The following is a 13,283-nucleotide window of genomic DNA, read 5'->3' on the forward strand; positions in this document are numbered from 1 at the left end:
AGTAATTTGCCCAAGGTCACATGGCCAGGATTTGAGCCCAGTTCTACTCAACCCCAGACACTGATATTGTGCTTCCCAGTCACCACAGCTTTCAACATTGAACAGCAGTGTCAACTCTTCCTACAAATTAGAGGAAATGATACCCAAACCACTCAATCTTTATCCAAGATTCTCCTAAAAGTTAATTTCCTGAGGAAGAAATTTATCCTGCAGAGGAAGAGAGACAATGTCAGGTGACTTGAGCTCTCTATAATAGGAAAGACTTCAAAATGGAAAAACTCAAAACGAGGTCAAGCCAGGCCGTGACCCTTTGCAGGGAGCCTGCACAGCTTTAAGCCACTGGGCATTCAAACTGCTTGGGAACACTCAAGTTCTAACTTAAGTCCCTGAACTTGTGGATCATGATCTGGTAGTAATCCATTATAGAAAATCCTTTTTTAAGCCCTCAGGATTTGTAATGTGTCTTAGAGTTCAAGTTATGTCAATATATGTAACATTTATGGAACCAGAAATCAGGAAATGAAAACCTACTGCCTTAAATGTCTTCAGGAAGGAAATGTTACAAAAAGGAAACTCTCTTCCCTGTACTCTGATGCTAGATTATCTAAAAGGCAGAGGAAAGCTCGCAAATGCAATTTGGTACCGGTTCTAATTTCCTCCTAAGATTAGTAAGGGTGTTTCTCAAAATAAAAGGTGCAAGCTTCTAGGCTGTATTTCCCCAATGACATTACAGGATGAGGAAAGGTGAAAATATTCTAGAAAAATAAAGTTAAAACATAATGCACATAAAGAAATTGTTTAGAGAGGAGGCTTTGGAGTCAGAGACTCAGATTAGAATCATGAGTCTTTTCTGAGAGACCTTGGAAGAGCCTTTCTCTCTCTGCCTCAGTGTCCACAGTCGTAAAGCGGAAATATTAATACTACGTTGCTATAGCAACTCGACAGTATGTTGCATATGCACTCTGAGTACTGTACGTGCTCGATAATATGGGTTCTTGTCATCATTATTACTATTACAACTCACCTAACTGCAGGGAGTACCTGAAAACATCAGGGCCGGATCATTCGTGGGCAGAGAATTGAGAAGAATGAAAACACAAATCAGAACATGACTATACTTACTATACTTTCTTGTTATAGATAACAAGACTAGACTAGATTTCTGCATTCTTTTGGTGTTGTGCAGGACACCCAGACCCGGGCCATATATCTGTGTGCTTCAAACATGCTGGAGGACACATCTGGGCTGGTGGGAACAAAAAGGTACTACCAAGATATTCACATGAACCACAGCTGGATGACTAACACCAGCCAAAAGGAAGTGGGTTCTAAGTCTCCAATCACTTCCGGCCTCTTTGAACTAATGCCCCACCCCGTTCCTGCATTTATCTGAAAGGCAAGGCATTAGTTCTTTTACAGAGCTCTTCTTTTATTCCCCACACTACTTGTATGTTAGTGTTCTGTGGAAAAGATGATTTCCCGGTTGTGGCTGGAACTGTCTATCATCTAATCTGCTGTCAGCCTCCCCTGCTTCTTGTCTACCAAGTCCCAGTGTGTCCAGCCGCAGGGGGTGCAGCATGGCTGAACCTGAACAATCATGGCTCTCCTGTTCCCCTTTGTCTTATGCTGGCGTTCCCAGCCTCTCTTCTACTGATGACAAGTCTTGTGACCCAAGACTGACCCATGAAACATAAGAAGCCTCCCGGGCACTGTCTGGGAAAGGTTTTCCTCTGCTGATAAAAAAGAAAAGCCACTTAAGGAAGGAGTCCCTTTGGTCAGCCTTTCCTTCTCAGCCTTGCCTCCCTGCTAGGTGTTTGAATGAAATCATGATGTTTGGACTTGCAGAAACCATCTGCAGCCCTGAAGCTATATGCATGGGGGCGAAAAGTGAACAGAGCTCGCTGCATGCAGGTGAAGAAGAGATGGGGTTGGGTTACTCACGACCCTGGACCCAGACTGCCTCCCCTTAGTCACATGTTTGCCTACAGAAGTAAATGTCTTTGGTGTTTGAGCCACTGTTATTTGAAGGTTCTGTTACATATAAAAAAAAGCTTTCCTAAGTGATCCAACATTGAATCTCTCAAAGAGAAATGGAGTACACAGGGTTTCCCAAGCTCACCTGACTTGTGTGTGTGTGTGTGTGTGTGTGTGTGTGTGTGTGTGTGTGACAGAGACAGAGAGATAAGTGAACAGTTTTTTTACTTAAACTCCTTGGTATAACTATACTTTTACTTACAGCTCAAAACATTAATTGATACAATAGTACAAAATAAAAGCAGGTCTGAAAACACTTCCTCTATAAAGCAGTTTTGCAAATACAGTCCTAAATGTTTTTGAAATTGAGGTTATGTGACATTATTGGGTAAGTTTATAGGTAAAGCTCAGAGATATGAAAAGCCACGTGATAAACACAGGTCCAGATTTGTATTTGCCAAAGTTAATTAAGGTTAATATATAATGGGACACATGGGTGGTGCAGTCAGTTGACCATTTGACACTTGATTTTGACTCAGATCAGGATCCTAGAGTCATCGGATCGAGCCCTGTGTCAGGCTTAAGATATCTCTCTCTCTCTCTCTCTCTCTCTCTCTCTCTCTCTCTCCCTTTCCATCTGCCCCTCTTTCCTGCTTGCACTCTCTCTTTGAATTTTTTTTTTTTTTTTAGTGTTTATTTTTGAGAGAGAGGGAGACACAGAATCCAAAGCAGGCTCCAGAGTCTGAGCTGTCAGCACAGAGCCAAACATGGAGCTTGAACTCACGGACTGTGAGATCATAAGCTGAGCTGAAGTCAGACGCTTAACTGACTGAGCCACCGAGGTACCACTCCCTTTCTAAAATCAAATAAACAAACAAACAAATAAATAAACAGGAATCTGTAATGGAGAATACAAAAAAAATCATCTTTTAAAATAAGGGAGAATTCAAAGTAATTTTAGCTTGGGGATGGAATGCAGGGGTCTGCCCATTGAGTAATGCATTCACTCAAACTGTTTATATTTACACAATCAGTTCCAATTTAACAGATATTTATAAATGATCATTATGGGCCAGGTGCTGGGCTATGCACTGAGGATACAAAGGTCAACAAGACAGATATGAACACCCAGTAACACAAATGTTACCACAGAGAAAGTACAGGGTTTTATGGGACCATAAAGCAACAGAACTGAACCCACTCCAGAGGACTGGATCATAGCACCCAGGGGGTATGACAATTAACTGAAGACCTAAAGAATAAAAAGGGCTTTGCCTAGAAAAGGCTTGGGTGGAGTGGATCAGTGGGGAGGGAGAGAATCCAGGCAAAGAAACATGTGCCAGGTCCTGGTGGCTAAAAAGGGGTTCAGTGAGGCTAGTGCAAGGTAAGGCCATAGAAGGGCCATCTACAAGGATGAACTGAGTAGATGTGCCTTTCAAACAGCACACTCTAAAAAACTAAAATAAGAAGATAAAAAGCAGACTCTGGCTGTGGAACGTAAAGTGGACGGAGGATGGTGGCAGGACTCCAGTCAGGTGTGTGTCACAGGTGAATTCAAGGTGGCTCCACAAGGGCAGTAGCCCTGTGAGAGGAGAAAAGCAATTTCACGGGCTGCTTATGAGGTCAGTATTGGCTGGATAGGGGAGCACCTGTGGACGAGGAACCAAAGTAATCTCTTGGGTTTATTGAGGAGCACCTGGATGCATGGAGGTGGCTTGAACAAAGGAAGGGGAGACTTTGGACAAGGAACAGGTGTGAGAGAGAAAATGTGGATGAAGGTGACCTAGGAGCCCTCAAAATATAGGTGCTCAAGTCACATGACCATGAGGACATTCCAAAATTATGAGAAATGGCATCATCCATCGATGTTAAAAAAAAAAAAAAAAAAAAAAAGTGTGTTCTAGAACTGGCTTATGGCACATTTTTTTTTTTTTATCTGATTATAATCATAATTCAACAGTGGTGATGGTCTGGGCAATGTAGAGAGCTGAACTGTGTCCTCGAAAAGTCTAGCCCCTGAGACCTATACATGGGACCTTATTTAGAAGTAAGGTCTTTGCAGATGTAATCAAGTTAGGGTGAGATCATCCTGGAGCAGAGTAGGCCCTTAATCCAGTAACTGGCGTCCTTATAAGGACAGAGGGATTTTGAGATACACTGGGACACAGAGAGAAGGCCGTGTGAAGACAGAGGCAGAGACTGAAGTTGCGCTACTGTAAGCCAAGGAAGCCCAGGGGCCACCAGAGGCTGCAACAGGTGAAGCAGGATTCTCTGCAGAGACTTCAGACGGAACATGGAACTGCGAGGATTTTTATTTCAAACCTCTGCCTCCAGAATTGTGACACGATCCATTCCCATGGTCTTGAGCCATCCTGTTTGTCACACTTTGCTACCGCAGCCGATGAAAACGAACAGAAGGGGATCTGCATTTTATCTCAGAAGAAATTGGGAGGGGAGACTGAAGCCAGATATAAGGCACTGAATGAGAATAAGGTGGTTAACTACCTTACAAAATAAGGCTTTGGCTGGGGAGCCTGGGTGGCTCAGACAATTGAGCGTCTGACTTCGGCTCACGTCATGATCTCGCAGTCTGTAGATTCGAGCCCCGCATCAGGCTCCGTGCTGACAGCTCAGAGCCTGGAGCCTGCTTCAGATTCTGTGTCTCCCTCTCTCTCTGCGCCTCCCCTATTCACACTCTGTCTCTGTCTCTGTCTCTCTCTCTCAAAAAATAAACATTAAAAAAATAAGGCTTTGGAGAATGTGAAGTGTTTAGGTCTTAGGTTCAGTTTTTACATTTCAAAACTAGAGACCAGACTACAGTTACTTGGTCTCTAAGGTTGTTCATGGGTATAGTCTAGCCTACACACTGTAATCGATCATCATAAATAAGTTATTATGAGGCACAAATGAGTTATTATTCATTAACCTGGCAATCTATTCCTTTCTTACAATATTCCTGTCACGGCTGTGTCAGGTCTGATAGGTTTGCACACCTTCACTACTGTGCTGGTTCACAGTCTGCCATGACTGTGGTACAGTGGTTCCCCACTGGGGGCAATTTGGCGCCGCAGGGACACACGACGATGTCTAGAGACCTTTTTGGTTGTCACCACTGAGAAGGAGGTGCTGCTAGCAAGGAGAGGCCAGGGATGCTGCTAAAACAACCTACAAAGCACAGAGCAGCCCTTGTGACAAAGAACTGTGTGGCCTCAACAGTGCCGACTTGAGAACTCTGCTCTAGAAGTACCCACATACCCCGCAGTCAAAGCTTCAACCACCGAAGAATTCACTTTCTCATCCAGAAGAGTCTATCTGGTCACATATCCTGCAGGAATCTGGTAGGACAGTCTATGAATACAGTGATCTGCAAACATCCCAGGGCTAATGGAGACTTTAAACTTCCTCTGATATTTTATTTGTTTTTAAACGTTTATTTTATTTTTTTAATTTTTTTTTAACGTTTATTTATTTTTGAGACTGAGCGAGACAGCATGAACAGGGGAGGATCAGAGAGAAGGAGACACAGAATCTGAAACAGGCTCCAGGCTCTGAGCGGTCAGCACAGAGCATGACGTGGAGCTCGAACTCACAGACTGCAAGATCATGACCTGAGCCGAAGTCGGACGCTTAACCGACTGAGCCACCCAGGCGCCCCAAACGTTTATTTATTTTTTGAAGGAGACAAAACACAAGCATGGGAGGAGCAGAGAGAGAGGGAGACAGAGAATCCCAAGCAGGTTCCGTGCTGTCAGTGCAGAGCCGGATGCGGGGCTCAAACCCATGAACCGCGAGATCATGACCTGAGCCGAAATCTAGAGTCGGACGTTTAACCCACTAAGCCACCCAGGTGCCCCATAAACCTCCTCTGATATGCTAGAAAAGGTGAAAATCCCTGACCTACAAGACAGCCCCACGGTCGCTAAGTGCTCTGCAAGCGCCAGCACTAATACACGCACCGTGAAGCGGAGGAGGCCACACACGAGGCAGTCTGTGGAACGAGCTCAGCATAAACCATCTGCCAGACTGGGTCCGAGGAGGAAGAGTAACTGCCCTCCCCCGGTGGCCAGGAGCCTCCCTGAAGCCGAAACCCACTGGAGACCCAGCAGCTAAGCCCCTTGGCTGAACCCTGGCATTATAATTAGGCAGTGGGTGGCTGCATGGGTCCTACGGGGCTGGCACACGTAAGTATCCTTTATCTGTACCTTGTAGCCAAGCCGAAATTATTGCCTTCTTCAAAGCTGCTGTATCTCCTTCGCTGCTGCCTCTGGCATGCGAAGCATTTGCACTTGCTTCCTTGAAGCAACAGTGTAAATACGGCTGCGCATACTGTACATTTTTAACCAAGCCTGTTTATCAAGTCTCTGTGGTCTGCTTGTCACCCTCACCAGGTATTCGGGTCATAAACAACTTGAGCCTCCGATGCTATTCTCCTTGTCAAGAGCACCTTAGAAATATGATGAGCTAACTGGTAAGGGCAAAAGAAATCCCAGTTTGGGTAAAGGCAAAGTTAGGTACCAAGGCTGGCCTCTCCCGTGGCGCTGTAGGTTTTGTTGTTTCATTTACTAATAAGACAAGTTTGAACATACCCGAGCAAATAAATGTGAGAGAGCTAGGAAAGCAAGGTTCCTTATACAGTAATGGCAGAATCTGCTGTGGAGGACAAAGTACACTGCTAAGTAGAATGGTATATACCTTAATTCTGAAGGTCAAATGTCTGCCTTTATTGGGTAGTTCTAGTCAAGTTCGAGAGTAAAAGTTGTATTCTACTAGTTTAAATACCCTTAATGTTTTCATCAAGTCACTGAAGACATCATTATCAAAGGTACATTTATATTTAAAATTGGCTTCATACTGTCAATGTATATTTTATCATTAAAATAAGAAGTTTAGCTAAAGCTTTTGGTCCATTGAGACAGAACAAATATTTCAACAGCTGGAAGATGTTAAATGTCCAGAGCAATGGCATTTAAAGAGTCCCACAGAACTACTTGCCCTAAAGACAAGACATCTCAAAGAAAGCCTGAAGAAACATGCTATCTCAGAGGATACCAACAAAACACAAAAACCTGAAATTATAACCCCTCTCCAATTTTTATTTATAAAAACCTACTCAGCTATTAGAACTATTTACACTTCCGCAGGTATGAGAAATCATTTCTTCTTGAAGTTATGGAAACACTATTTTCCTAAGTATGAAAAACACTAATCGACATCTTTATGTATTTATCATAGTCATATGATGGCTTTTCATCGTCTTCAGCTCAGCTAGACAGCCAAGCAAGTGAAATAAGTCATAATGCAGTCTGATTAAAAGGAGCAAAAAGGAAAGCTCAAACTCTGTTTTGATTTAGTTTGAATTTTCAAGCTAAACTGTCAGCAACTCAGACGGAGAATTTAACTATCTCATGATACATCTGTACATTTATTTTATGTATCCATAGAAGTCTGCTACCATGATTCTCTTCTTCATCTTGTCTAAACTGGACTCCATGTACTGCCCATACTCCTATTATATGGCAGTAATTCAGCCCACCATCCTGGTCTTCCTATGTGGAAACACACCACGGATGTATGTTTCTCCCCTAAGTTCATATTCTAGAAAATACAGAATATTTATGAAGGACCAGTAGAAAAATACTTTACAATCCTATATACATTGAATACACTTATGAAGAATGTTTGCTAAAGGCAGAGCCGAGGGGAGTGTGTGTGTGTGTGTGTGTGTGTGTGTGTGTGTGTGTGTGTGAGAGAGGAGGGATAGTTAGAACAAATAGTGTAAAAAAAAAAAAAAAGTGTGTACAGTATTCCTCCCGGATGTCTTCCTACAATGGAACATGAATATACAACCAAAAGTCCAAAGTAAGAAGGGACATTCTGCCAAATGATTTACTTTAGTCCCTTCAGAAGGAAGTACTGGTGTACATTTTCCCAGTCACAGGGAGACTTTCTAGACCAGAAAACGTTAAGAGCAGTGGATTTTAAATTAAGTTACAAACACTAGAGTTGCATCCCAGCTTGTTCTGAGCTGGAGCTACTTTGATCTGTTTGTTTTATAAAACAGTTTTATGGCAGACGAAGTTTGAAAAAAGCTGATGGGGAATAATAAGAGTGCTACCTCCCCAGGGATTTGGTGAAAATCCAGCAACACAAATGTGTCAAATGCTCAGAACAGTGGCTTGCACACTATAAAAGCTCAACAGAGGTTGGCTGGGATGATGATGTTGACAATGATTTGAGTCTTAACTGTGGATGTAATTTGAAGACAATGAAACATGGTTTCCTTCATGGTTCCACATGTAGAAATTATGCGTCTAACCTCACAAGTTTTAAAGGATAATCACCCCTAAAAGGCATTTGAATTACAGAGCCTTAACGCTGGATGTACAGCCAGCAACCTCACAAAAGGGTTTACCTCTTCTTCTTGGTGATAATGAGTACGTCGTTAAAAAGGAAGAAGTAGACTTGCTGTTTAGATGTCCTTCTTGAGAAGAGCACCGTGTCTTCCACGTAGGCTGTCAATTCACCTCTTTTCACCAACCACCGGGAAGAGGAGACTAGAGGAAAAGGCTGCAGAACGAGAAAAACTCAGTGTATGAAGCCAAATTAAAGTCCTTTTAAGACTGTGGAAGGGAAAATAAAAACTCACATCGAAACAAATGATACATATCATGGGATACATCATTACTTGTAAGTATATAATAGTGAAATATAATTATTGAAGTACATTACATTCTTCAAGAGAAAATAAAAAAAGAACAATTATTTTACAATATGAAAAACCTAAAACTCACTGAGAAAATTTTATTGAGTCAGCCAAATATTATTACCCTTCCATTAACTCTCACCTGAAAAGGAAGACTGACAAGGAGTCCCTTAAAACTGAAAAGCCACAAAATGAAATCCATCAGTATCAACTGTAGTTACTTTAAATACCACAAATCAGAATCTGAATATACGATTATTGTAGTTAAGAAACGAAAAAGATCTGCATTCAATCTATGAACTAAAAAGACTTTATTCAGCGGTGCCTGAGTGGCTCAGCTGGTTGAGCATCCAGTTTCAACTCTGGTCGGGATTTCGAGGTTTATGGGTTCAAGCCCCACATCAGGATCTGCACCGACAGCTCAGAGCCTGCTTCGGATTCTCTGTCTCCCTCTCTACCCTTCCCCTGCTCACGTTCGTTCTCTCTCTCTCTCTCTCTCTCTCTCTCTCTCTCCCTCCCTCCCTCTCAAAAATAAATAAAAATTAAAAAAATTGTTTTAAATAAAAAAATAATAACAAATAAAAAGACTTTATTCAAGGGGTGCCCATGTGGCTCAGTCGGTTAGGCATCTGACTTCGGCTCAGGTCATGATGGTCTGTGAGTTTGAGCCTCAAGTCAGGCTCTGTGCTGACAGCTCAGAGCCTAGAGCCTGCTTTGGATACTGTGTCTCCCTCTCTCTCTCTCTACCGTTCCCGCACTTATATTCTTTCTTTCTCTCTCCCTCTCTCTCAAAAATAAAAATTAAAAACAAATTGTTGTAAATAAAAAAAATAAATAAAAAGACTTTGCTCAAGGCGTGCCTGGGTGGCTCAGTTGGTTAGACGTCTGACTTTGGCTCAGGTCATGATCTCGTAGTCTGTGAGTTCAAGCCCCACATCAGGTTCTGTGCTGATAACTCAGCCTGGAGCATCTTTGGATTCTGTGTCTCCCTCTCTCTCTGCCCCTCCCCCACTCGTACTTGGTCTTTCTCTTTCTCTCAAAAATAAACATTAAAAAAAAATTTTTAAAAAGACTTTATTCAGAAAGAAAAACTCCCCACAAACTATGTTTTGTCTACTGATTACCTACTTAGCCATATTTTGGAGAACACCAGTTCTTAAGTTTATAGCAGTTTTCCTCATGGAAATTCATCTCTGAAGGCATCATGCCACTTTCTGACTGTGAAAACAATGTTTTTCCAAAATAATCCATCTTAATCTCATAGAAAAGGCTCTATCCAAGGAATTACATACTGCTTTTTCTTTACCCAGCACCTAGTTTCCAACTGGAAAACTCAAAGCCAAAGAACAATCCTTATCCTTGGGTGCTTTTTTTTTCTTTTTAAAGTTACCATAAATGCTTACTGCCAAAAATCTGATTAAAAAAAAAAAAACAAAAAACTGTATCCATAGAATAAGCAAGAGTTCTTGGACACACAAAACATAACGGTAGTACAGTAGTATGGTCCAACCAAATGTCATCCTTTTCAGAGAACAGTGAATAAAAATAGCTAGAGGAAGATACTAGAGAGGAAATAAGAGCTAAGAAAGGATTTCACTTTTTTTTTTTTTTTTACTTTTATAAAGGGACTTTTATAAGGAGGTTGCTCATCAGTTACATACTATTTTCCTGAAGGTTTAAAAGGAAGATGAAAGATTATGGCTGACCTCAAACTTTCAAAAGCTGGCTATTAAGGGAAACTCATGGAGTTTCCAGCCCCCAAATTTCAAATCAAACGATTATCCAACTGAGATGGCTGAGACTTTAAAGACCAAAGACAGACAGAGAGATGCTTAGATAACTCCGGAGGACCCCACCAGCACACCCAAGAGGTCACCACAAGGGATCGCATGTCGGGTTTGGTCCTGGGAAGGGCTGCAATTACTGGGAGCCCAGGGCTTTCATTGTATTTCGTGTAACTCTACAGGATAAACCAAGGACAGTGTTGTGGTTAAGTTCCAGTATACATGCCACCCTACTACTGTTCTTGGTGTAGGAGATGGGAGAAGAAAGTTTTTTTAAACTGCATTGTTTTTAAAATAGATTGATTTTTATGGATTCCTCCTATTCCACTAGGCAAAAATAAATGTCTAATAAAGATCTAAAACCCATAGTGGCTTTTAAGAAGTCAATGCTTTTTTGGAAAATAAAAATCTAATGTTATAAATGTTTTTTGTTTCAAAATTTATTGTTAGAAGATTAAACTCATATTTTTTAATTTTTTTAATGTTTGTTTATTTTTGAGAGAGAGAGACAGAGAGACAGAGAATGTGAGCAGGGGAGGGGTAGAGAGAGGGAGACACGGAATCCAAAGCAGGCTCCAGACTCTGAGCTGTCAGTACAGAGCCCAAGGTGGGGCATGAACTCATGAACCGCGAGATCATGACCTGAGCCTAAGTCAGATGCTTAATAGACTGAGCCACCCAGGTGCCCCTCAGACAGTTTTGTGTTGTTTTTTTTTAAAGGAAGAAACTATTGAAATGATCCAAAGAAAAGAATCCAAACAATCCAAAGTCAGAATAAATGAATTCCTCTAGTTAAGAAACTCTGACTAGAACCAACATTGGAAAAGAAATCCATGAATAAAAATATATCCTTAAAAGTACTGAAATAATTCCTATGGAGAAAAGAGTTTCCATTCTTTTTTTTCCTAGAAAACTAGTCTCAGCATAAAATTTAACTGATTTTATGGGTCAGTGAGACAAAGAGCCACTGAAGACTAAATTGTTTTTTAGTTGAGATAAAATTCATCATTTAACCATCTTAAAGTGTATATATAATTCAGTGATTTTTAGTACATTCACAATGCAGTGCAATGATCATCACTACCTAATTCCAGGACATTTTCATTACCCTAAAAAGAAACCCCAGGGCACCTGGGTGGCTCAGTCGGTTGAGCATCAGACTTCAGCTCAAGTCATAATCTCACCTGTGAGTTCAAGTCCTGTGTCAGGCTCTGTGCTGACAGCTCAGAGCCTGGAGCCTACTTCACATTTTGTGTCTCGCTCTCTCTCTGCCTCTCCCCTGCTTGCTCTCTCTCTCTCTCTCTCTCTCTCAAAAATAAACAAAGATTTAAAAAAATGAAACCCCACATGCAATAAGTAGTCACTCTCCATTCTGCCTTCCCATCCTCAGCTCATGCCCCGGCAGTCATTAATCTACCTTCTAACTCTATACCTTGGCCTGTTCTGAACACTTCACATCAACAGAATTATATAGTACAGGACTTTCAAGTCTGAGGTTCATCCATGTGGTAGCATGTGTCAGACTTCAGTACTTTATGGTTAAACACTATTTAATTGTATGAATATACATTTTATTTATCGATTCACCTATTTTGTTGATAGACATTTGGGTTGTTTCCCCTTTTTTGGCTATTATGAATAATGCTGCCATGAACATTCGTGTACAAGTTTTCATTTGAGCAAATGTCTTCAATTATTTTGAGTATATACATAGGAATGGAATTGCTGGGTCATATAGTAACCCTATGTTTAACTTTTTGAAAAACCACCAAACCGTCTTTCATAGCACAAAGACTTTTTTTTAATAATAGATATACACTTTTAAATTTTATTTAAAACCAAGTTAGTCAACATATAGTGTAGTATTGGTTTCAGGAGTAGAATTTAGTGATTCATCATGTACATATAACCTCCAGTGCTCATCCCAACAAGTGCCTTCCTTAATGCCCCTCGCCCATTTAGCCCATTGCCCCATCCACCTCCCCTCCAGAAACCCTTAGTTTGTTCTCTATATTTAAGAGTCTCTTGTGATCTTTTTAACACCTTACGGTTCTGCATTTTGTCTGCTATATCCTAGACTTCTACTTATTAGCAAGGCCCCCAAACAATGACCAGCAAATCCATCCACCCACCAATACAACACCATCCCACTCAATTACTCTTAACTTACAGCTTATGGTGTGGCCCGACAATCCTCAACTTCCCCATGTATTTATTTATAAGGCCAAACTTCCCATGACAAGCCAAAAAGTAATCCTCCTCAACTCTGTGGAGGCAACTTCTAGAGAAAGCTGTGGTCTAGTGGAAAAAACACTGGATTTGAGGCACAAACTGGTCTCTGATCTCAGTTTGGTGACCGACTTTTTCCCTATAACCCTCATTTCCCTTCCTCCCACCAAGGTTGTTAGATGAAAAGCCAAATCTGTCTAAACAGTCTCACATCCTATTCACTCTCCAGCACCGCAACATGCCCACCAGGCCTATGAAACTATTCCAACCAAGAATCTGAATGATATTTACTGCTTGCCTCCTATGAAACAGAACTGTTCCAAGTCCTTCACATCTAGTAAATTAATTTTATCCTCACAAGAACTCCAAGGGCAAGTACCATTATCAGTCCCACTGTAAAGTTCAGAAAACTGAGACATAAAGCAATGTCCAAGCTCATACAGCTGTCCAAATTCTAATTTGGAATTTTCTAATGGGTTTTCGTCCTTATCTTTTTCTTTTTAATGTTTATTTATTTTTGAGAGAGAGAGAGAGAGAGAGAGAGCAGGGAAGCGGCAGAGAAGGAGACACAGAATCTGAAGTAGGCTCCAGGC

At 41.3% G+C, this 13,283-nt stretch overlaps 1 protein-coding gene across 3 annotated transcripts in view; it reads right to left on the bottom strand.

The window, feature by feature from the left end:
* ARHGEF26 (Rho guanine nucleotide exchange factor 26) overlaps positions 1-13,283 on the bottom strand; it is a 127,622-nt gene that overhangs the window by 24,535 nt on the left and 89,804 nt on the right. For all 3 annotated transcript variants that reach the window (XM_019439998.2, XM_053903697.1, XM_019439989.2), the window contains one exon: positions 8,387-8,541. In XM_019439998.2, coding sequence (XP_019295543.1) covers positions 8,387-8,541 — 155 coding nt within the window. The remainder of the gene's footprint in view (positions 1-8,386; positions 8,542-13,283) is intronic.

Source organism: Panthera pardus, unplaced genomic scaffold (genome assembly GCF_024362965.1).
Source record: "Panthera pardus isolate Hobbes unplaced genomic scaffold, ASM2436296v1 HiC_scaffold_16, whole genome shotgun sequence".
Lineage (NCBI taxonomy): Eukaryota > Metazoa > Chordata > Mammalia > Carnivora > Felidae > Panthera > Panthera pardus.